This window comes from Pelodiscus sinensis, chromosome 3, assembly GCF_049634645.1.
Source record: "Pelodiscus sinensis isolate JC-2024 chromosome 3, ASM4963464v1, whole genome shotgun sequence".
Classification (NCBI taxonomy): Eukaryota; Metazoa; Chordata; order Testudines; family Trionychidae; genus Pelodiscus; species Pelodiscus sinensis.
The window spans coordinates 4578682-4604235 of NC_134713.1; the positions used below are offsets into that span (position 1 = coordinate 4578682).

General features: G+C 44.0%; 1 protein-coding gene across 13 annotated transcripts in view; it reads right to left on the minus strand.

Annotated features, from left to right (window-relative positions):
- Positions 1 to 550: 550 nt before the first annotated feature.
- Positions 551 to 25554, minus strand: part of HMBOX1 (homeobox containing 1) — a 161376-nt gene continuing 136372 nt past the window's right edge. For 3 of the 13 annotated variants that reach the window (XM_025190993.2, XM_075923270.1, XM_006135572.3), the window contains 5 exons: positions 24337 to 24419; positions 22908 to 23003; positions 20816 to 20910; positions 20510 to 20611; positions 551 to 17910 (listed from right to left, as the gene is read on the minus strand). In XM_025190993.2, the coding sequence (XP_025046778.1) occupies positions 17773 to 17910; positions 20510 to 20611; positions 20816 to 20910; positions 22908 to 23003; positions 24337 to 24419 (514 nt within the window). In that variant the 3' untranslated portion in view covers positions 551 to 17772. Of the gene's footprint in view, positions 17911 to 19126; positions 20612 to 20815; positions 20911 to 22907; positions 23004 to 24336; positions 24420 to 25554 lie in introns of all 13 variants that reach the window. The other 10 variants (XM_025190994.2, XM_025190995.2, XM_006135576.3 and 7 more) reach the window with 10 other exon arrangements.

Here is a 25554-nt window from a genome sequence, read left to right on the forward strand (position 1 = left end):
GGTGACGGGTGGATCTCTTCATGGTTTCCTGTTCTGTTCAGTCCCTCTGAAACATTTGCCATTGGCCACGCTGGGAAAACCAGATACTGGGCTAGATTGACATTTGGTCTGACCCAGTGTGTTCCTATGTTCTTATACACCTGATCATAATTAAACAATTTAGTGAAGGCTGAAGCAAAATAGGCATTACATAGCTCAGTCTGCTTGTTGTTATTTGTTAGTAGCTCTCTTCCCCACTAAGTAGAGGACAGTTTCTTGCATCTTTGTTTCTCCTAATATACTGGTAAAACCTCTTCTTTACCTTTATATCCCTTGCTTGGTGTAACTCATGCTGTGCCCAAATCTTTCTGATTTTGTCCCGACATGCTTATGCTATTCTTTTGTACTCATCTTTATCAATCTTGTCCACATTGCCACATCTGGTAGCCTTCCTTTTGGATTTTCAGGCCACTAAAGAAATTACGTTTCAGCTGTGTTCAGAGTCTCACGATCTCTACCCTCCAGGTATTGCACGATAGCGTTTCACAAAAAGAATTATCGCAAAAACCTGTCTTTGTTCAGTTATACATTTTTATTCTCTAATAGGTACAATACTAAAATAAACACAAATTAAAAAAAAGTTTTATTAAAACAAAACTGTACAAAAAATCAGTTATACTACATTTTAATTACAGAACAGTCTACTGTCCAAAAGGCACTAATCCAGAATAGGAGATACAATGATACAGGACTCATTTTAACTATTTTAATCAATACAATAGAGCACTTGTTTCTCTGTCCATTCACATACAGAAACAAGGACTTTTGCTACAGTCATTACACATTGTTATCAATATGAGCCCTACGTACAAAGATGCAGTATCACTCTCCTTATGGAAGAACTAATTCCAAAATTAAATGTCATTTTTTAATATATAAGGGGCACAAAGGAATAATCTAATAATACTTTGCACTTTTATTGTGCCTTCAAAGGATTTCAAAGCACTTTACAAAAGTTAAATAAGTATTATTATCCCCATTTTTGCAAATGGAGAAACTGAGGCACAGAAAGATTTGTCTGAAGGCCACACAAGAAAGTTGGTGGCAGAACTGGAGTTAAAACCCAGATCAACTGACTTTTAGCTCCGGTCCGTTAGCAACAAGACCACACTTTCCCGTCCATGTGTCCTGCTTGTTGTTTTATCTAGCTCTGCTTTGACATTTCAACAGCTATCAATGTTACACTTTACAAATCACATTTTCGCCACACCCGTGAGGGAAAGATTACTTGTATTTTTCCTTTTACACTGTATCTGATAAATCCAGAACAATGAAAGCCCTAGAGTGCGCTCCTGACATGTATTTAGCACATTTTAAAAGGAGCTTTCGAAATATTATTTCGATGTTGCAAGTGTATTAAGCGATAAATGGAAGGTATGGACCCTTATTTAATAAAATGTGCTACACTACACATACAGCAATGATCCAAAACAGCTCCCAATGGGGATATTGTAGTGTTTGGGGGTGAGTAAAAAAAAGAAAATTACCTGCTTTACACAGCATTAAAAATACACTATGGCAGCAAGTCCCAATGGAGACCAAAGAATGTCTCTTTCTGTGGTCCCATGCAGTGTTCCCTTTAAACTGCACAGCTTCAGAGGTGATTAATCAGCCCTGCCCAGTCAGTCAGCTCCCAGCAAGCCCTGAGCCTCTGACTGAGCGGGGCTGATTAATCACCTGTGACAAAGCCCCGGCTGGGATGATTGAGTTGGGATTGGTCCTGCTTTGGGCAGGGGGCTGGACTCGATGACTCCTGAGGTCTCGTCCGGCCCTAGCATTCTATGATTCTAAGCTGTGCTGCCGCGCAGCTCAGAGGGAACACTGCTCCCATGTGGCCTTTTCCTCGTGTTACGATTGGGTGTTGCTTTCTCGGGTTAACTCGCCTGTGGTGTACGATTTTATTTCTCTAACGTTTTAGCCTGAACGCAACTTCCTAACAGAAAGCTCCTGTCCTTGGTCATCTTCCCTTCCAATCCTGCACGATTTGGTTCTCAAATACTCCAGGCAGACAGCTGTCCAGGAAAGGCTCCATGGAGCATAGTTGGAGCACATCTGCCTGGAAATTGACCTCTCTCTGCTAGATTTCACATAGTCATGGCACAAGGAGATTGCTTTCCAGGTAGAGTCTCTTCTTACAGTCATTTCTCATGGCCACCATGGAGCACGTACCCTTTAATCTGGGCAAGTAGCCCTTGTTCAAATGAATGACCTAAGTATACTGCAGGGGGTGACAACACGGCCCGCATTACCAATGCTTTTAGTGCAGAAAGGGTTTAAAAATATCTAATGCAATCTGTGGGGTGGGAGAGAGATACTGCAGCTTTTAAACAGTGTCATACACATAGAAAGACAAAGACAGGCATCTGGATGTTAACAAAAATAAGTAAAGAAATATGATGAAACAAAATCTCTTCTCACATCATCCTATACTACATCCTCCTTCTGCTTAGCAGAAAATTGTACGTACACAAAAATACAAATACACAATTTTGTAGAACAGTCTGATTTTAATATATTTATATATATTTATATTTATATGAGTGGCAGGTTAGTTCATTATATAGAGCATTTTGCACTTTTGGCTCATATGCAACAAGGCTTATAAATTCAGCTTTAGCTTTCATTCAGGTTTTTATAGCTTTTTGAACAATTGTTTTCACATTTAAAGCAGCATCCAATTTGCAATAGGAGTTGGTGGCTACAGCAAAGGATCAGGTCAAGAGGTTATTTGGGGGGGAAGGAGAATATACATTCCAGTGTGTGTGTGCATGTGCGCGCTAGTGCTAACGTGAAAGAGACTGTGGCTGTTGGACTACAGGACACCATGTTTACCTCTTGAGGTAGGCTGTACACCTACAGCAGATGAGACATGTGTGATTTCCACCGGGGCACACGGTGTAGGAATCAAGTACACTAATGGGAGATGAAGGGATCTACAAATGAACAGAGAAACACACACACAAAAGAAACTTGTCGGCGGGCTTGTGTGGACCAGCAAAGAAAGGAAGGAGCTCATCTCATGTGGTTGGTGGAAATATGAAGTAATTGGAGGTGACTGCCAAGCATCCAACACATACACCATTACAACAACAGTCATGCTCATTTGCCATTTCATTAACACAGATCCAAGGTTGATTTAACACTCTGTTCTCCCCAGAGTCAAAGTTACACTGGAACAAAATTAAGATGCACAGGATTCTGAAATGAAAAAGGTAATTCCCTAGCACTTTGCTAGAGGTTTTTTTTTTTTTTTGCATGTTCAAATCTAGTCAAATTAAAAAAAAGAGATTTTTGCCCTTCTGATACTGTTCCCCCTTGGAGGTTTGCAACACTCACATTCACTTCTTTTCAACTACAACCATGGTCACCGACAATCTATTTTTTAAAAAAGACATCTAGAGAGCAGGTGGCAGTACAACGCCACAGCCAGTCTCTGTGTGTTACAGCCTCCACAAATACTTCATTTTCATTAGTTCCACTGCAACAAAGTCTCATCTGATCATTGCTTTATCAACACCCATTGTGGTCCTACAAGTTAATTGTCTGTCTTCTGCCGCAGAGATTTACTCTCGGCTATCTTTGCCAATAGTAATTACCCATCGGTTCCCAACTCATAGACATTAATAAATTGCCAGAGTGAAAAAAGTGTGTAATTAATGAACAACAGAGTATCCTGAGGTGGTATCAATAAATACTAACCATGTTGTTTTATTATTTGACTTGTATTTAGGATGGTCCCAAAAATAAATCTTTCATGTAATTTTTTTAAACTAACATTTCAGATATTTTTTAAAAAAAGCTCCCATATAAAATTCACAGGGACGTTTCCCAAATTGTAACAACCTGTGAACTGTTCAATGATGTTGATAAAATGTTAAGCAGCTGTCACTATTATAAATCTGGACATCATTAAGAATACAGACGGAAATTGTCGCTATGATACCAAGAGGGATGATTTTCTAGGCCCGTTCATCACGCCTATCTGGGATCTCAGAGGTATTGTTTCCCAGATACAAGTGATCAATATACACACAGTCACGTGTACTCATGATCCTAGAAGCAGTGTCCTATCATTTAGCAACAGAAATGCAATTCTACACACTGCTCTTTGTTTCCAGATCAGAGAAGATACAGATTTGATGAACAGAAGATTCCTCAGAAGTTCTCTACAAACAAATGTCAAGTTAAGGGGAGCGCAGGAAGGGAGAGGCAGAATGGAAAAGCAATGAGGATTTCTTTCTGGTCTGATTCGGCAGATGTTCCAGGCTCTGGATTCCCACTAAGGTCAATGGGAGTTTTGCATGTGAAACGACCGACCGGAAGAAAGGCGCCTCTCTCAGTAGGGAAATGTCTAGTCCAATCCCTCCAGCTCACTCCAGAGTCCTCTTATTCATGTAGGCACTTTTAAAATCCACACTCAAGACAAGATACTGCACACATTTCAGACTGACGGGGCACTCACGATGGATCACGAAGGGAGACAGCCAAGGCAGTCTGTCAAGAAAAGCAATGCTCTCCAGGGATGCAACTGACTTGAATTTGTCGGGCTTCGATAGAACTACTGTTCAAACTAGCCCTACTTGAAATTCGTTAGTCTTGTATGAGCTTTAAGGCAACACTCTTTCCTGTACTGGCTCAGCGAGCTTGTGATATTCCGTGATGCTGCCACATGGCACCTAACATTCGACACCCACCAATGTTTCAGCTCCTGGACTAGGACAGATTTCAGCATTTCCATAGGGAATGTTCCCCAATCACTCCGCAGCAACCTGGGAGGGTCTTGATAGGCTTCACAATCACTCTGCTCAGATTACAGCTGGGCTGTGAGTTTATTCCTGCTTGTTCAGTTTGCAGCCCCAAGAGCAATGAAACAGGAAACGGCTTCACTCACAAAAATGAAGTTGGGCTCTGCTCTCAGATAAACTAGGAACAGGCAGAATCTCCAATTAAGAGTAAATCCTAGGCGATTACGGGAATTTCGGCATCAACCGAAATATAAAGAGAAGCTTCAACAGGTGACGTTGGGAAGCCAAGTATTTGAACCTAATTTTTGTATTGTCTATCAATCTGCTACCCTCTTCCTCCAAAGCCACCTTGATGGCAGAAGTTGGGCAACAGCCCTACAATGTCAGAGAGGCGCGACTCACTATCAAGCCTTCACAGACAAAGCTACGCAGATCTATTTAATCTTGTTCACAGCTCAAGCATCACAGGGATGGGCAACAGCAAACCAGGGTGCAAACCAGGAAAAATATTAAGAGAGCTTCAGTATGAAAAGGAGAATAAAACCAAATGAAAGCCATGCCCTGGAAGTGACCGTTAGTTCAAAACCTAGCACTAGTTATTTCATTCAGGCTGTCACTACTGTAAACTGCCTGGATTTACATTTTTTTTTTTTGATGAGCAGACTCTACAAAGTGTTTCGTATTTATACTTCAGCATGGACAACAACACTGGACTTCAGCGAGGAATGTGACACAGAATCCACTAACCTGAAGGAAAGTCTAAAAATACGGTGACTTGAACAGAAGCATTATTCCGGTGACTAATAAATACACTGCTCAGAGATCTGAGTGTAATAAAGTGCCTGTACCAGAAATGGAGATGGCAGGGAGGAACCAAATAAGAACAGAGATGTTTAAAACTACAGGGTGGGCGGGAAGGGTGAAGGAAGCAACACATCAATTCTGACACAAGAGGTTAAGCGAGGTAAGCAAGACTTCCACAAATATCAGGAGATGGTAAAATGCCAGCGAGGCAGCAATTTCATTAATAACTTAAGGTGGTGATATATCAGCTTATAGGACTGAGCTCCGGAGCCGCTTCTTTTAAAATTGCATTTTAAATCAGGAAGATACAGGAAGAGTTAGGAAGCAATGAACACCTTGTAAATAGAGATTCTAGTAAAAGATGACGTTCCATGGTAAAACAGAACGTACAGAAATCAGCAAATAGGCAAGATATGCAGCCCCTGGGAATCTGTAATGAGCTTATCACCAGACCTCCCCCACCCCCAGCAAAAGGCAATTAGTAAAGTTATGGAGAAGTGAGGGCGATTTAAGAGGACGGTGGAGCAACACAGTAGTATGCTGATCAACAATACTCCTCTCCAGCATGTTTGTCAAGTACATACTTAAATAATATAACATATTTATAAAGAAAACCTGTACACTGAGTATCACCAGCAACAACTACCATGATTTACATTTAGAACCAGACAAACCTGAGTATTTTCACTGTGGGCTTGAAATGCCTAATTAATGGGTTGGAAGGACTGCAGTAGGTGTAACGTACCCGTACTTCAAATATTTGAGTGTGTCACCCTGGATCTTTACTGGCACTTCAGGAGCAATTCTGCTCTCACAAGTAGACACACCAGATGATCAAAGAGAGGACTCCTGAATCTAGATTAGATTATTTTAATCATAAATATGGTATCTGTGGCATAGGATTCTTATCTAGCAGGCCAGGCAGCAGAGTACAGTGGCATCCTCTGCCTATCAGTGTTAAATCCTATTTTGGAAAGCATCATCAACAGCAGCAGGGATCAAGAGACAAACAAAAATGAATCTGGTCTGAGGAACCCAAGAGAGGCTGCTTAGAAACTAATAAAAAGAGATTTACATTGACAGTTACACGTCCCCAGATTTACTAATTTATCTAAGCATCAAAACTAAAGCAGCAGAAAAATGGTTATTGACTAACAACGTTAAAAAAACCGGGTTTGTTGGCTAATAGCAGACTAGAATTGATTTCGCCATATACTGAAACGACCAAAATCCAGTAACCCCTCCGGGCTGTGTCTGTCATGCACTTCTGAAGATGATGGAGTTGGACATTTAGTGCATGTCGGATTCAGTCTTTCCCCCTTCTCTTTTAATGGTTTAATACTCTAAGGTAGCTGGACTTTGGCAGCATCCAGGCCACATTTTTATTTTGCCAGAGAAAATCCAGAGCAGCTCCATTGAAATTTGTCCCATTACATCCATTGCTATCTGTAACGTAAACCAACCTAGCTACTACTCTGCACTTGGAGAAAACATACGTCTTAAAAAGAAGGCAACTCAAAATGTACTCAAGAAAACCTGATTCAAGGTTGGTTTCAATGATATGGTCACAACATGCAAAGGCCTCACACCTTGGTTTAGGAAAAACTCCTTGACTAGCTGATATTCCAGATCCCTGGCTCTGGCTAGCACTGCAGTGATGTTTACACTACCGTTGCTGTAGACCATATCGGCAGACTTAAATATTAAGCATTTGCACCCTATGGAATGTCAAATACACCTTATGGAATGTCAGGAACCTTTTGGGCTATACTGGATGCAGATTAGTCAATGTCTTATTTTCCATTATCTCTTTTGCTTTGCTTGAACGAGTCAATGGATAACTTTGTAAGTGAATGTATGGAAGACTTGAGTCAGGAAAGAATCTCAATAGTCTAGCAAACAACAGAGCAAAATTAATACCTAAAGTCTAGTATACACTAGAGTCTAGTATCCCCTCCCCTGCAAAAAACCAGTCCTGCCATTCCTACTGCCAGTCCAGCACCACCGGAGGGGGATGCTGGGAGAACTAGCAGAAACAGATGTTTCGCCATCTCGTCAGGAAGGCTTGCTCCGCACAGCTCTGGACAAGGAGCCAGATTTACAAGAGTATCTAGGCACTCAAGAAAACAGAAAGGTGTCTACTGGGATGTACAAGAGTGCCTAAGCTTCTTAGGCAAATCCCTTTAGACTCTAGTCTGTATCTCTAAGAACCTTGGTAGATCTGGTCCAATGTGACTGAATGCCCAGTCCGTGGAGCATAGACCCAGTTCGGCTGTACTCAGGGTCCGCCATTAGATAATGTCTCTCATGCCACAACTCCAAAAAAGCTCAACGGGGGAGTGTTTGTCACACCTTCTGTTAGGAGTTTGACAGTATCCAGTGACAGCTTATGCAGCCACGTTGACATCAGCTTGTGCCACCACTATGTAGTCAGCTCTGCCACAGGGCAGAACAGCAAGTGCAGGACAGCTGAGGCACTGTTCGACAGTAGGGCCTGTGTTGCTAGCTGAGGTATAATGTGAAGCTAACTCATATCGTTTCTCCAGGTTACCCACAACCAGGGGAGCCGACAGATTCGCCGGGCCCCTGGGCAAGGTGTGTTGTGTGGTGGGGTGTGGCTCCGTGCTCCTGGAAGGGATGGGGCCAAGGGACACCCAGCCCTCAGCGCTGCCCGGGCCTGCACTACATCTCCCCCCAGTGCCATCTGGAGAGCGCCACGCAGGGCTCTGGAGCATGTGGCACTCCAGCAGCAATTTAAAGGGCCTGAGTGCTGCTGCCATAGTAACAGCATTGGCGGTCCAGGTTCCAGGACACTTACCTCCTTTCCCACCCCTGCTGGCGGGCCTGTCCACAACAACAGACAGTCTAAGTGACATGCAGCTCAAAACTTGATGACAACTGCTGCCAACATTCCCAGAATGAGATATTACAACAACAACACTTAAATGCGGCTAAGAGCTAGACAGACTGTCTAGTCCAGGGGCTGGACGAACTACAATCAAAGCAGGATATTCCAATGACAGATACGGGATGAAAACAATGCCAGCATTAAGGTGTGAAATAAATGAGGTTCTCTGGGTTTCTGGTGATTCTTCATTCAGAACATGGAATATAATTAAGCCATTGCATAATTTTGTTGGTCTTTTGTTTTTGTGTTGGTTTTTTTGCAACGCAGTGAGAAGCTAGACAGTCGTGGTCAGGAAAAAAGAAAGAGAAAGAAGCTTTGCATAGAAAACAAATCCCAGTTTTTCTCCAACGTCATAAGGAACAGGTCATTATTTTTGTTTACCGAATAACTGTTCCAAACATTGTTGAGCGCATTGGTCCTAAAGGAAATGGAATGGAAGATTGGCTGTTTCCAACCACATAAAAGAACAGAAATCCTTTTATTACAACCATGCCAATTTACATCTTCCTAAAGCAGCTAATTACATGTCAGGAGGACACCCAGTCATTCAAAACTGCCATTATGCTTTTATGTATGCCCCCTCCCCCGCCCCCACCCAATTTACCATGGCTACAGTTTGAAAAGCCTGAGCAGAACTTTCATCTGATCACAACCCATTGGTATGAATTTGAGAGCGAATAACAACAGAGCACACCAGCTTATCGAGAGTGAGAATGGGAGAGAGAGCATTTTGCCAGATCATCTGAGTAAGAGACGTACTATCTGTACACAAACATCACAGATCCATTATACAGCTCACTATGGCTCAACGGCATTAACACACTCTCACCTATTTGTAGCATCTGAACTACTGGCCGGAGTGGCCCAACGATTACTGGGAAGAACTGCAAGGGAAAAGCTGTCTGGTATCCATGGACTGTTACTGTTCAGACTCATGAAAACAAACTCCAACAGCCAATCTTGAAAAGGGGCCCAGAAGTAAAGAGGCATATTTCTCTCTAAATCCACTTCCTTACATGTTGGGATGATCTTGCCCATCGCGCGCTAAGAACATTCTAATTTGATCGGGTGAGAGAAATCCTGATAAAGCCAAATAGATTTGGTTATTTTCCCTCATGAACACAAACTAGAGTATGACATGGATTTCCACCCAAAAGGACGACGGAGAGACATTTAAGGGCTATAACCCCACTGATAAGTCCTTATGTGCTGTACAGAATGCCACATTTAAAACACTGACGCACCTGTTTAAAGTCCTTCGATGACCAAACCCAATCCTCTAATGCAGTTTTTTCAAAAGAGAAAAAAAAAATATTTTAAATTTTACTTTATAGCTGTCAGTTCTTTTTCCATGAACAGGGAACATCTTTAACTGGGCACTTTAGATATTGTAAATCAGACCATGCTAAATGAAACTAAGAAACACGGGGTTCCAGTAAGGTTTTTCAGGTTGCCAACATTGAGTTGGCCAACAGAAGATTCAAAATTCTAAGTAAATATCCTAGCTATTAAAAAAAGCACAGAAAGGAATGTTTTATTTGGAAATACCCCTGCAACACAGCTCCATGGTGCTCTTGATTGGTGCACTAGCCTTCTATTCAAGGGAATGATGAGGAGTATGTCTTGGCTCGGTAAAGCCGCTAAAGTTAGCTGTTGTCTATGGATCTCAGTGAATTCCGCAAGAGGGAATTAAAAACAACCACCAGAAACAGTCTTACACCCAAAATAATGAATACCTGTTGATTGTGGCATGCAACACATTTTTCAAGATAAAATCTGCCAAGAAAGACCCAAGTCAAGTGCAAAATTGTAAACCAAACCCAAAAATTATTACCGAAAAATGTGTTAAGACTGTAAGCAAAAACTACTGTTAATGAAAAATATTGCATTAAAGAGTGCAATAGCTACTTGGACATGTAGAAGCTTATTATATAATGTTTCTTTTGATGAGAAACCCAAAGTTTCTTGGTCATAATCCAACAAACTGTGACCTGAAGGAAGAGATAAATTACTCAGCTGAAGAACAGTAAGCAATAATGAATTCACAATGTCCTGGTTAGGGGAAAGAAATGTACAGGCTGAACCTATCTAGTCCAGCACCCTGGAGACTTGACTGGTGCCAAACCAGAGAATTTGCCAGACCACAAGAGGTCAAATTGACTAGCAGCATGACCAACACTTCCACTGCTGACTAGGCTCTTAGAAGATATTTAGGGGTAAATTAGAGCTAAAGGACAGCACAGAAGACTGAGAACCAGTACTGGTGGCTGTAAACAAACATTATGGGACCACAGGAAACTTGGTCACACCCATGAAAAGTGGACATCCAGCTAGCTAAAATCATGCCAGACCAGGGATGTTGCCAAACCAGAGCATGCCGGACTAAAGAGGTTCAATCTGTATATTCTAGCAAAGACCGCAAACATCAGAAGTAAACTGACTTGAGGAAATTAATTAGTTGAAACATTTTCCACCATTCAAAACCCATAAGGGCAAACGCCATCCTAGTGACCAGTTCCTGGGGCCCAAACCTCACATCACTTAAGAGACTCAAACCAGATTTTGGACACAAATACATATGAACTTCATGAAGGAAGGTGGGAATCTACAGTTGGCCCTCAATGCAAGATACAAGGTGAATCAAAATTCTGGATTAAATAGTTGGGGGTAGTGTTATGTGCACTGAAAATCCATGCACCAGTTTTGCAAGTCGGATCCATTTGTACAATAAAAGACACTTTTAAGAATAATGTGGACAAACCAGAGGGACTCTAGAATAGAGCAAAAAAAATAAGAGGAACCATTTAAAAAATGTGGGCATCTACTCATGAGAAAAGAAGTCTGAGTGGAGACCAGAAAATAGTCTAAGTGGGGATGTCTAGACTGCATCCATCTGTTGGCAGAGGGATGCAGATTAGGCAGATCGACATTGCAAATGAGGCAAGGATTTAAATATCCCGTGCCTAATTTGCATAAAAATGGCCGCCGCATTTTGCCGACGCAGCACTTTGTCAGCAAAAAGCAGCAGTCTAGAGGGGGATCTGTCGAGAAAGAAAGCCTTTTTTGACAGATCCTGTAAACCTGAGGCATAAGGGATCTGTCGAAAAAGGCTTTCTTTCTTGACAGATCCCGCTCTAGATCGCCGCTTTTTGCTGACAAAGTGCTGAGTCGCCAAAAGGCGGTGGCCATTTTAATGCAAATTAGGCGCGGGATATTTAAATCCCTGCCTCATTTGCAATGTCGGCCTCCCTAATCTGCATCCCTCTGCCGACAGAGGGATGTAGTCTAGACATACCCAGTATGTTAAGGGCTGTTTTTCCATGTCCACTGAGGGTAAGACAATTAATGGGCTTAATCTGAAGCACGGGAGATTTAGGTTAGATGCTAGGAAAATCTTTACAATTGTCAGGAGAGTTATGTCCTGTAACAGGTTAACAAGGGAGGCTGGGGAATCTCAGTCAATGGAGGTTTTAAAAAACAGGTCAGACAACCCCCTTTTGGGATTGTTGGTACTGTCTCCATATGGGGCAAGGTATTCCAAAGGTCCTTTTCAGCTCTAGATTTATACAAGTTTGTGACTGTCCCCTAGCCAGCCACCAGAACCGTGCTGGGACTGCCAGATAGCTCTGTGTGACAAGACTAATTAGACTGCATGAGGGAAGCCAGCATGATGAACTTTTCTATCATTAACACATCAACATCAAACAAGAGTTTTTAATGTTTAACTGGGAAGCTGAGAATCAGTGAAATCGTGTTGATGTCCCTGTAAGGCAGCAAGACAAAAAGATTTCTATTAGTTTGGATGGGAGTTGATCATGTGCTGCTTCAGTATCTACATTGTATTAGGAGGACTCACGTTCAACCAGACTTCCTGCTGCCCTCCCAGAGTATGGCCAATCTAGTCCTTGGTGTGTGGTGCACGGAGGGAAAACATGACAGGTCACCAAACCTGACTTTCCTGAGGACAAATAAAGTTGCCCTGTGGCATTGTGGGACATTTTTGGTCAGGCTCTTGGAGCATGAGTCCTATGGGACTGCAGCTACCTTACAATGTACCAGGGCTTGATCCCAGCTTGACTCAGGCTCAGACCCACTATCACTTAATGAGCCTTTTCCAAGGGCTCAGGGCTTGGGGGAGGGGCACATCTCCCTTAGCAACAGCAGCAGCTCCTTGCTGAGGACAGGACGTGTCCCTACGGGCAGGGAGAGACTCGCTGTTCTGTCCTCAGCAGGGTGCTGCTGCAGTAGCTGAGGGAGACGTGCCCCTCTCCAAGCCAAGCAGCTCCAGGCGCAGAGCCCTGAGGCCCTGGGAAGGGCTCATTAAACAGCTGCGGGGCCGTGCTGCTGCACAGCTTAGAGGGAACTTTGGTCCTGGGTCCTAGCCCTGGGTTACAGCAATTTGTGCATAGATGAAAGACGAGCAAGGGTCGAGCCTGAATTTGAACTCTGGGGTGACACTGCAGTGTGGACATGCATGAGAAGTAAAGTAGCAAAAATCTTGCCAGCCGGCATACGAAAGTGATACTTCTAGGTAATCTCAACCGCTAAGCCAAACCTAAAAGATTTCCAGCCACACTAGTGAGTTGGTAGAAAGCTCAGTCAATGTATACTTGAAACCCTTCCCAAAACTGTCCAACCATCGACAGAGATAGCCTGGGTGTTCTAAAAACACTGACCAATTGAATTCCACTATAGCCAATAGAACAAAATAGAGTCACTGAGAAATTCAGTGAAGAGTCATATAAGCACAATAGGTCACCACTGAAATGTACATTACAGGTGGGTCTGAAACAAATGAATCCAAATATCCCATGGTTATGGAAAGCTGGAGCCAGACATTGAAGAGGAGGCCCATCGGAGAATATTTAAGTAGGTAAAAATAAAACATAAACCAATGCCGCCTATAATCCTACTAGTCCAAAACAGCATTGCTGGCAAACATTTATGGGTCAAAGTTAGAAACGTCCTTTGTGGTAAGAACACATTTATTGGAGCAATGAAACTGTGTGGCAACACCTCCAAGTATTTAGAACAGGGATGGGAAACCTTTTTGGGTCGGGGCCACTGACCGACATAAAAAAAAAATCAACCAGGGGCCACACACAGATGAGAAGCAAAAAAAAAAAAAAAAACCCCTCACCATGGCCCCCAAACCAGCAGGAGAAAGATACTCCCACATTTTCCTCACACCACAGCATAGAGGGCCCAGCCTATATTTTATGTGCTCCAGCCCTGTGGGTGGGACAGTGGGGGGGAGTGGCGGCCTGAAGGGCCAGTGCAGGCTCCTCAGTGCTGGGGGAGGGGCCCTGAGCCTTGGGGGCTGGATCAAGGCAAGCTGGGGGCTGCATCCGGCTCCTGGGCCTGCGGTTCCCCAGCCCTGATCCAGAAGATGTCTTTGCATCACCAGGGCATCAAAGAAACATGCTGTCTGTTGGCTGCTGGGCTAACTTATTATCTAAGGCATCTGGTGCAAAATGTCTGGACCTCGGTATAAAATTTAACTGAATACTTTACACATCCAGGAAAAGACACCTCCCAAATGAAGCAAAAAAACCCAAAAAAACAAACAAACAAAGAAGGGAGGAGTTAAAGAAACAGGAAGCAATGAAATAACCAACGGTAAACAGATTGGAGGAGAAAAGCGTGATGCAGAGGGAGGCGCTATCCAGAGGAAAACTCTGGGGAACATCCTCAGAGAAGGGAACTCCACGGACAGAGTCCTGTACTGCACCACACTCCAACAAGCTCAAATAATATCTTGGAATAGATAGCAAGGAAAACCCAGCCAACTGCTCCTGCTCTGGCGGATGGCAAAAAAGGTTGGCTAAAATATTATGAGCCATGAGGTAACAGGCGGGATTGAATTTGCTGATGTACCAGCAACCTGGAAGAAAGGACTCACTGATTTTTTACACTTATATCTATGGAACAAGTTAAGTCAGTGGCTACATTCTGTAACCAATTCAGCTTCTAGACCGATTTCAAGCAGCACCCAAGTGAGAGGGCTGCTCAATAACTGAGCCTGGAGGTGAGGAAGGTAGGAATGCCCATAACAAAGATCTGAAGAGAAAACGCAGAGTTAGAAATAGTTCTGAAGGACTAGCTCAGCTTGAGGGAGTGACCCAGAACAAGCCCACATTTCCAGGGCTGTCTCAAGTTCTGTCCTCACCCTGAACAACAAGGCTGCAGAAACCATTCCAAAGTGTCTTTCCCTCAACACTGTAGCCAAGTTGTCTAATGAGAGCCTAAACCAGCAACCCTTCCCCAAAACAAGGGTGTGTCTATCAAGAAACAGCCCACAGCGGGCTACAGAGAGGCTTAGCATATGGAGGATGGCTATCCGGTCATATTCCTTGATCATGTCTTCTGGGCCCCATAAAGGGTCCAAAAAGAATACAGATGAAAGAAACAGAACTGGGTAGCACCTGGCTAGTCTAAGGTCTTTCTTACCTATGATCTTCCTCTGGTGGAGGGAAGACTGCTGCTCACCAGAAGGACAGAAGACTCACTGATCTCCAATGATACACAAGTTGTTCATCTGCTTATTCCGTTAGGAGACACAGGAGCTGTAAGGCTGTGCTAGACAGAGTGAAGGCCACATTCTCTCACCTACACGGATGTAAATCCATTCTTTTTAGTGGAGAACCAGTGCAGCAGTGATCAGGATCTGGCCTTTACTGTACTGGCGTTATTCTTCCTTAAGTCTCTTAACAGCTGTTTGTTTCCAATTACTTTTTTAAGGTAAAATCGCCCTGTTTCTTTTGAAAGTGCAGCTGTCGATCAGTTTGGAGCAACCCTTTTCACATGGAAACGCCAACATAAAGGGCCAACCAACGCTTCGGAAAATCACCTTGCAATAAATTGTGGTGGTTTCCTGTCAGCGCGGTATGAGGCTGTGGGATGAATAAGCAGGTAAAATCCCACTGAAGACACAGTTTGCTGGATCATCCTGCAGTGCGATGCATCCTGCCACCTCTTTGCTCACTAGCAGTGAAAGGTTCAAACGCCCACCAAGCAAGAACACTGCAGCAGCGGCGGAATCAATTTAATTCTTTCCTGAGTATACCCTGATGCTATTCATGAATATGCCTACTCAAGAAATACAATAGAACAGAAAAAGACAGCCCTACTCTGCTTCAGTGATTTACAGCTAAGGAAAGCACATACATTTCCCAAAGAAATCCATAAATGAAGGACAGGGCTAAACCCTGCCGATATACCTTTAAAGTCACAGGGACAAAGGTGACAACTCTCTGCTCTCTGTAACCACAGAAATCTCCCCCCCTCCCCCACCTACCTAAACAGCTTTCATAAGATCAGCAGACATAAAAATGGTCTCTTCTAGTTAGTCTACTTAAGGGGTTTAAGGCTGGCTACAAACCTGCTGAGGTGCCACAATTTCCTCGTTTTCTTTCTTTCTTTAAGTGCCTGCAATTCTATCTGATGGTTTCAAGTTGCAAACATCTCGCAATGCCCAGTACGGAGTGGAAGGGAGGGAATAAAAACAAAACAATTCATGGTTACTTCCCTTCACCTTTAAAAAATGAACAAAAGACAAAGGAAAGCCATGCTTCAAACTAAGCCACCTTCCCTCTTTATTTCCGTACAACAGGGAGGATAAAGTGGAGAGCAGTGGAAATGCTACGTAAATGTATCATTTTTTCCGACGATATAATGCAGCCTAGCTGGTCTCTAACGCATCCTCTGCTGCTTCCATTGAACAGTTTCCTCTTACCGGCAGCGACATATCACTTTATCAGGATGCCAGGAGATCGCTTCCACACAATGCCAGCAGATGTAATGTTCTTAGATGCATACACAGTTCATCACTTAGATACTAGATGGTAAGGGGGCCCCGGGGTGACTCTGTAATGCAAGTTTGGTGTTTGGTATTTGGAATTCTCAAATGAAAAAAAGATTTTATCAAATATAAATATCTTTAAGAAAAAAGTAACAAAAGTGCTACATATGATCAAAGAAAACAATTCTGTTAGTTTCTGCTACTTAAAGTAGGTTTGCTTTACAAATGTTCCCACATCCATGAGCAATATGGCTTCCAATTATCAATTCAATTGTCTGTAGCAGTATAGCTTTCTCACACCTTAACAAGGACAGAGTAGAGAACACAAAAGCATTACACCCCACATCTCAAGGAGGAGATCTTCCTGCCTTTTCAGAAGTGTTCATATTTGGGTGAATATTTGTGCCACGTTGATAACTAGCAGAAACTAGATACCAAAGTCCTTCGATAACCTGTCAGGCCTGTTAGGATTGGAGGCAGTAGTTAAACAGACTTGTACAAACTCACCCATTTATTATCTTAATCTTTTCTTTGCAAACATTGCTTTTGAGAGGGACTGGGAAGAAAGGGGGGGTGGGGGAAGGTGAGTGGAAGAACAAAAGGTAACGCAACTTCTATGATAGAGCGATAGAGTCTAGACCTCTTCAGAGCAGGCACTGCTAGAGGTGCCAAATAATGATTAGTGGTTTTGAGAAGTGGACTGCCGTCCATTAGACTTTCAGCTCATTTTTCATGTGATCCCAGGTTGGGCTTCTATCATGGTCCCAGAGGCAGAAGGCAGTATTTTAATCCACCAAGCCATGCAGCTTGTGAGAGGAGAGGAGATCTGTGTTGAATATGGGAGCATCAACCGAAATGTGTGACTAGGTTTCCCATGGACATTCTCAGTGCAGTACCCAATAGAAGTCTCTCAAGTCACTGTGTGACCAGCGAGGCACGGCTTATTGCAGCTGGAAATCACTTATTCCCATGCTGAAGTGGGGTTTTCTAGTGTTCTTTTTACTCTCTGTTGAGACTCCCAATATGGCGTCCACCGACCCTGTGCCCCTACCTCAGCGTCCATCCTTTCAGTCTGGAGAAGGAAAAGCGTACAGACTAGGTTTACGTGATGTCTAAGGGTATCCAAGATTTTAAATGTAGCCTAAGACTTGTAACGGAGGGCTCTCTAAAATACCTGGAAGCACTTTCTTGGAATGCTAAGACAGAGCAGCAAGATTTTCGAGCCACTGGGGCTGGGAGAGGAAGGTTGGTTGGTTGACTGATTATTTACTGGGAATTAATACTGAGAGAGTATATGCAAAGGCTGAGGGCACCATGCCATCTTCACAGAACAAGACCCTAACAGCTAACTGACGTACAAGAAACTGCAAAGTTATACTGTAAGAAGAACACATATTAAGGACCGAGGAAAGTCTGCTAAGGTGCTACTTCTAAAACTAAGTTACTTCTTGTTTTGACCCTCCCCCTTCTTTGTATCAGTCGTCGTCTATGGCCTCTGTCTTGATTTCGTTGGTTCCTTGCCGGGCCAATGCCAAGATGGTGTGGTTTACGGCTGCCATTTCCACGGCTAATGAAATGGGATCTTGGTGGTCACTATGGCTAGTGCTGTCATCCTGTGTATGCAGAAAGGAAAAAGATGAAGCGCGGTTAATTAGGCGGTAAGCATTCCATCTGAGTGAAAGCGTTTTTAAAGTAAGCAATGGACTAAGGGTCCTAAGTTACACTTTTGCTCACTGGGTAGTGGGTGGGAAAAAAAATAAAGGACTCCATTTAAGGAAATGTCATTTACTGGGCAAACACAGGTTCATTGAAACGGGCAAGGCAGAGTGTGGAGATTGCTGTTTCTTTTCAATAGGGAAACCGGCTAAATGTGAGTGCCGTGAGGAATATATTCAATTATAAGGTCAGAGGGACTGAGTGTCAAATCAAAGTGATACATACATGCTGAAGTTTGCTTTTCTAGAGGGATACACCTCTAGCCAATTCAGCACTAATCCCGTTGCTGGAAAGGTTCCAGTTGGATTAAAAAAAGGTGGTGAAATGGCCTCACAGCAGATCACACTGTTGGGCCAGCTATCCTGCTACATGCCACACCTCGTTTAATTACATGCTGAAAAACTGGGGCTTATCCTGCTGTCTGCCCTGCAACCTCAAACAGATCGGGAGCTCTCACCATCTTTCCCTGTGTCTTTTTTCTAAACACTAAACAGAAGCCTTTTCATGTTAGCAGGAGAACAGTGGAGTAGTTCAGGACGGGTGGCTGCAGCGAAGTACCAAGAATATGGGGAAACTGCCTTGCTACAGGCCTGCGTTAAAAGAGTTTTCTCAGCACTGAAATGCTTTAAGTTCATTTCATGTATACACAGTCCCCTATATTTGAGTGGGGGCCTGGTATGACTATAGGTGTAACACTGACATCTTTGGTGGCCTGATTCAGTGATGGATCTAGTCTGGGACCCCTGGATCTTAATGCGTGCATCTCTTCTGCCTGAGAGAAAAGACACTTTTCAGATAGTCGAGGCTGTAGCAGGCTCATTAATCTCTAGCTAGCCTACCCACCACTAGAGAGGGACACATTGCCATCCCATTCAGCCACTGCTTACATAAGTCATAGTCGTCGAGTTCAAGGCCGGAAGGGACCACCACATCATCTATTCGGACCTCGTGTACATCACTGACCACTCATTTCACCCAGCACCTGCACACTAAATCCAACTAGGTACATTTAAGTTCTAATCCCAGATCTAAAACCCAATTCCTCCTGGGACCTTGAGCAAACCAAGGGTCAGCTTCCCTTTCTCTGAAATGGGGGTAAAAATACTTACTTACCTCACAGAGGTCTTGGGAGAATTAATATTTTTATAGCATGTTATAGAACAAAAAGGTCATTTTGCCATTATTATACCAGGCCCATGATGATGAATTTGCAACAACATCATTTCTAAATCAAGATGGCAGGAGGTGACTGCTGGTGGGACAGAAATGCCAGTTTTCAGTAAACTCCTAAGGTTGTTTAACAGATTCTCTTAATTTGCCATGAGTCTGGGGCCAGTTTTCCAAATCCCCGCATGCACATCAGAACTTACAGCCATGCTTTTGAATGCCTGACCCTGAAAGTCATTTAAGTGAACTAGATCATGCCACGAATGTATAAAAATATCCCCCTCAAGTTGTGTTAACTTTATGTTATTTACTTTAATGGTAGTTAGAGAAACTTTTTGTTTTAAAAGTTTTCTGGAGTCTGATTGCTACTCTGAAATACAGAGGTTATGGTTTTAATGGCTGAGTGGGTGTTCACTGGTCACCAGGACAGCTGCCCACAGTAATCCATTTAGCTTGGAAAGCCTAATTATCCTTACAGTGGAGCCTGGGCTAGATGACTGAGAAGTGCAAAGTCTAAGGACTCGGAACAAAGAATTCGGATGCAATTAAGCAAATTGTTTCTCTTTGCAAAAATACGTTGGATAATACAAACCTACAGAAAGAAAGAAATTATTTGGAATTCTAAACATTGTACCTGCTAAGCCATCAATTCGTCTATATAACTGCACTTGGCCACTGTTTCAAAATAGATCACACCAGTTGTTGAGAAGATTCTCACCTTGCACAGCCATACAGAGCAGAACTCCACCAATTACTCCCAGGGATGGTCTATAAAAGGACCTTCATCTCCCACCAAAGAAGCAGCAGCAGTTCCAAAGAGGGTGGATACAGAGCAAAAACATGCCAGCACCTCTCACCCTATCACTGTCCACTGGACTTGGGTTGAGCCTATGGGGTAGCTATTCCGGGATACTGGGCTCCCCGTAACCACACAGAGATGAGGTTTCCTACTTCTTTCCAGGGATGGCCTATTAAGAACACCCCAACAGAACCCAGATCCCTGGGTGTAGCAGCATGAACATAAGGAGCAAAGGAAGCAGAACCATCTAAGTGAACTCTTCAGCAAGCCCAATGACCTCAAGTGAATTCATTAGTCACCACGGGAAGAGGGGGAAGGGATCCGGGATAAGAACACGGGTGCTTTATGTCACAGGGAAGCATGTTGGTGCCCAACACATGGTTAAAGATCTGTACATCTTTTCTGGAAGGTTAACCACTGTACCAGTGCCAGAGACAAGGAGAGCTTGATTTAGGCATGGTGCATAGCTGGAGTTAACACTGTCCTAGCATTTTTCAAACATTGTGTGTGGTGTGAATGGTGTAACTTGCTTGTTTGGAGCAGATCCTCCTGTCTTCTTCTACCTTCTCTGCTTCTCTGCCTCCCTCTGAACATCTTCCCTCCTCCTCCCCATTGCGTACTTGCCAAGTGTCCTGTTGTATGACAATAAATCCATGTGGGTGAATACCGGTTTCTCACACATGCAATAGGGGAGCTGTGCTCTTCCGCTTTCCCCATTAAAATTACATTAAAAAAAAAAAAAAAAGGAGGAAGTCTGACTCGTGAGAGGTACAAGCCCCGTGACGCTGACATGTCACATGTGGGGGTCTCCCATGCCGCTCGGCTCCGGTTCTTACCTGCTCTGAATAGTCATTCCCATCGACGTCGTCACTATTGGAGTGGCCGCCTGGGCTCTGTACATCTATGCCATGGCTCTCCAGGATTGCTGCTTCTTCGAAAAAAGCAAATGGGTCCCTAAATCATCTGATGCGTGGCCGTAATGAAAGACGATCCGTATTTTAGGCATGTGACGAGAGGGGTCTGAGCATGCTCAATTCGTGGCCTCCTCCGCTCAGTTCTCCACCATCTGGGGCTGGCGTGAAGTGTTCCCTTCTGTTGCCCCACAAAATTGTTTCCAATCTTCTTTATGTCTAACCGTAAGACCTCCCTTCTTCTCCCTCTAGTTTATACTGGACAGACTCTCCCTTGTCTATGCCAGGGATTTTAAAACATTTTTCGCCCCGGTCCCAGTTGAAGAAAATTGTTGGGGCCCACAACCCAACATAATTTGACTAGGGTGGAGGCTCCAGGGTGAGGCTGAGAGCTTTGGGGCATAGGCGGGGGCTCTGACTGTGGGGGGAGGCTTAATTTGAATGGCTCCCAGTCAGTAGTGCAGTGGGGAGCTTCTGGCCTCTCCTGGCTCCGCAGACCATGCTGTGTCCCTGAAGCAGCCCGCAGCAGGCTCCCAGCCAATGGGAGAGCGGAGCTAGCGCTCAGGGCAGGGGCAGTGCGCGGAGACCTGCGCACTCTTCTACCCACCCCACCTAGGAGCTGGTTCTGCTGCCGGCCGCTTCTGGGCCGCAGCGCAGTCTGCAGTGCCAGGACGGGCAGGAAGCTGCCTTAGCCCCCCCCACTGGTCACCTGATCCCCCTGCAGCAACGAGACCCAGCGCCCGACATTCCACCGCCCAGTCCTGGGTCATGATCCGTGGTTTGAAAACCCCTGGTCTACGCAATGGTTACAAGCTTACAAGATTTAAGAGCACAAATCCACTTTATTTTATGGGACTTGTGCTTCTCACTCCTCTTGGTAACTCTGAACACTCTCCATCTTGAGCAGTGTTCCTATCATTTCCTCAAATTCCATTCATCAGGATTTTTTGAGGGGTCAGACTTTATTTTATAAATCAAATAAATGTCAATTAACATCATCGTCATGCTTTGGTTTGACATTAGCCTTGGGTGAAGGAGCCGCCTTCTATTGCTGGAGATGATAAACAAAGAACACAAATAATATCTGCTCATAAATCCTGTGAATCATGTCAATAGAGTGTGATTCTATCCCATCAACTTAGCCCTTGGACAGATCTGCTCCTAGTGTGTTTTGAGAGTAATTTCTACTTTCTTCACAGGAAGCTGTTAGTCTGCAGAATGAACACAGCTAAGTTTGAGAGCTGTATCCTATTCCCACGTAGGCATCATCAACAGAATTGTTTACTATGTTCCCATCTGGTATGGCTCTGCAAACCCATTGAAGGCAATAAGGAGGCACATGCGTAACTGAAGGACGAATTTGGCCTGCAGGATAAGTGCTGGTATTTGAGAGGGAAAGAACCCATCTTGACTTTTAGATCGCAGTGGAATCTTACAGGGGATCTTACAGGCACTAAGAAAAAACACCATCATTTCCACTTGTAAAATGAGTACATCTGAGATACCATTACAGAGGCAAGAAACTAACCCACAGACTCCCTTTTTGATTGCGTTCCCTTCTCCCCGATACTTTTCAGTGTGGAACTGCACTTCAAGGTTTCAATCGCAGTATGCTTAGAATTTCCCCTATCCCCCGAGCAGAAATTACTGCTTCTCCTGTTTCATTTTGGGATATCCAATGGGATGGGGCCAAGAACTCGATATTAGGGAAATATAAATCTTTCTACATTGATCAGATTCAGACTTAAAACAGAAATTAGGCCCTTCACTGACATCTGCTCACTAAATCATTTTCCCTGTCCTACTACTGACATGTGTAAAGCAAAGTCCCCAATGATATTTTAGAAATGTTGAGAGGGTGAAAGATTTATTTTAAAAAATGCTCTAACTTACTAAAAATGCTTTCTAGCCATTTGCATTAATAGAATTCAATCTTATACTCTCTCCATGTCCCTTGAGCTGGTATATCTATTTAAGCCCTTCAGGATGTCTGAGAGCAGGTTCTCTGATACATTACCGATATTGGCTCTTCTCTTGATTTCCTTTCTTCTGTTGGCAAACCAGTTGTATACTTTAAGGGAGGTAACTCGCTCCAAATCTGACAACTTTTTGCCTGTGACAATATACAGGAGAATACATGGCTGTTTACAGGGGTTTACAGATATGAATAGCACTTGGCAGATGCATCTAAGACCAGCGGACCCCTGCCATGTGATAAACTCTAGAAACATAGAGCAGTGAGCATGAGAGAACATTAGAACAGTTCACAAATAAAATGCAGGGCTTTTCTTTGCAACTACAGCCGGCCCAGTCTTAAACTGATAGAGTAAAGCTGCTCTTCCAATTTAAGCCCAGTATTGAGAGCTAGGAGCTCTGCCACAGAATGTGAGAGACACCTTGGGCAAGTCACTTCTCTTCTCCGTGCCTCAATTCTCCATCAGTAAAATGGGGATAATACTTTCTTGCTCCAAAAAGACAACGAGAGGCTAATTTGGTTACTGTGTCTGAGGTGCATCAAAAGCTAGTAAACATAGAGATGAGGGTGGCAGAGAAGATCTAGTAGTGATAATAATTACTTATAATATAGCACTTTTCATCAGCTTTAGAAAGGGGCTGCTATCATCTCAATTTTACAGGTGGGGAAACTGAGGCACAGAGCAGGACCGTGCTTTGTCCACCATTACCCAGCAGGTAAATTACACAGCTGGGACTAGAACCTCAGTCTACTGAGGCCCAGGCCAGTGTGCTGTCCACTAGACTAGACTGCCTCTCTACTAGTTATAAACCCTAAAATTGTCACTTATGTCAGGACATTAGAAGTCCAGCACTCCTTACTTGTCAAGTATATGCCACATGTTCATAGGGCAGTCAACTTCTTTGTGCCTATAATTCTCCATCTTTAAAATAGGATTAGTAACAACAATAATAATGCTACATACCCACTTTTGTAGAGGGCTTTTTGATTCTCAGACAAGAAGTGCACATATTGGTAAGAGTAACTAGAAATAATTGGCCTTAAGAATGGCAAATCTCTGAAATTTTTTCCGTTTCCTACGGATACTCCAGATGACCCGGAACATATGAAATGTTTTGATGCTGAATTTCACATTTAGCACTGTACTTCCTACTTTAGTTAGTAGAAATTTAACTTTCAGGCATACGTGGTCCTGCTTTGGGCAGGGGGGTGGACTCAATGACCTCCTGAGGTCTCTTCCAGCCCTATGATTCTAAGTGTTTGGGTCTGAAAACGACATTAGCACTCATGTACATCCAAGTATGGCTGTTTGAATGACACAAACCCTATAGCTCTAGGAAAAACCTTACGACTGGAGGAGAGCACTAAATGGTTAGTAACAGCCATAAAATGAGATTTGCTGATTTTAGCAGTAGATGCTGAAATCTAATTGCAGGCTTCTTCGGAAAGAACACTATGATCAGATCCTTACCTGGCTTTTGTATAACTGCATTACAGGCATTGGCAATTTCTTCTCTCTTTGCCTCGTCAGGATATTGATTCTCATTGAAATAACTGCAAGAAAAAAAGATTTTCAGACATCAAAGGAGGAATGCACCAAAAAATGTCACAAAAAAGGTGTCAATGTCTAGTAAAGGCATCCGTTTTAAAGGGAAAATACAGACGCATTAAGTTTTATGTTACACAGTCTGTGCATGGTTATGTATTAAACATGAGCACACAGTTCACCTTCCCAATTGCCTTAGACAACCAAATGCCACTGCCAGACTTGCACTATTCCCTACGGCAAGTGAGTAGGAATGACGAAATGGAAAATGCTGCAAATACCAAAGATGCTATTGCAAAGTGAAGCACGCGTGTTAGGAAACCCCAAAGCACCGCTCCTTCTTTAATTAAGAACATGAGTCTCAGAGGGGGAGCTGTGTTAGTCTGTGCCTGCAAAAACAACGAGGCATCCTGTGGCACCTGAAAGACTAACCGATTTATTTGGGCAGCAGCTTTGGCGGGTAAAAACTACTCGGAAAGCTGATTCCCATATAAATCGGTTAGTCTTTCAGGTGCCACAGGACTCCTTGTTGTTTTTAAGAATATAAGAACGGCCGTACTGAGTCAGACCAAAAGTCCATCTAGACCAGGGGTTGGCAACCCCCAGCACACGAACCAATTTTTACTGGCACACAAGGCAGGGGCTCAGCCCTGCCACTGTCCCCTGCGCAGCAGGGAGCCCATGATGCGGATCGAGCCTCAGCCGCACAGCTGCAGGTGGGAGCATTAGCTCCAGCTTCCTGTTGGGGGAGGGAGATGGGAGAGGCGCACGCCTGCGTCCCTGGGGCTACCTGCTGCTTGGAAGAGGGCAGGGCTGGACCTGCTCCGCAGAGCCGGGGCTGAGCAGCTGGCCCATGTGGTGTGCTGGGGCCCAGGCTGAGCCGTGTTGCTCCCCGTGGGCTGTGTGTGAGGGTGGGAAGCCCCTTCCCCAGTGCCCCACTGAGCCTGTCCCTGGGCAACCCCGGGCTCAGCCCTGGAGCCGCAGCCTGCAGGAAAAGGGCTGTGCTGGTCAGGGAAGAGACTCTGCCCCCACCCCGCCTCTCCTCACCCCAATGCTGTACCTGGGGGGAGGGGGAGGGGGAGAAGGGGCTACCAGTCCCAGCGCTGCTGTCCTGCAGGGGAGTATGCTGGGGGCATAGGGATG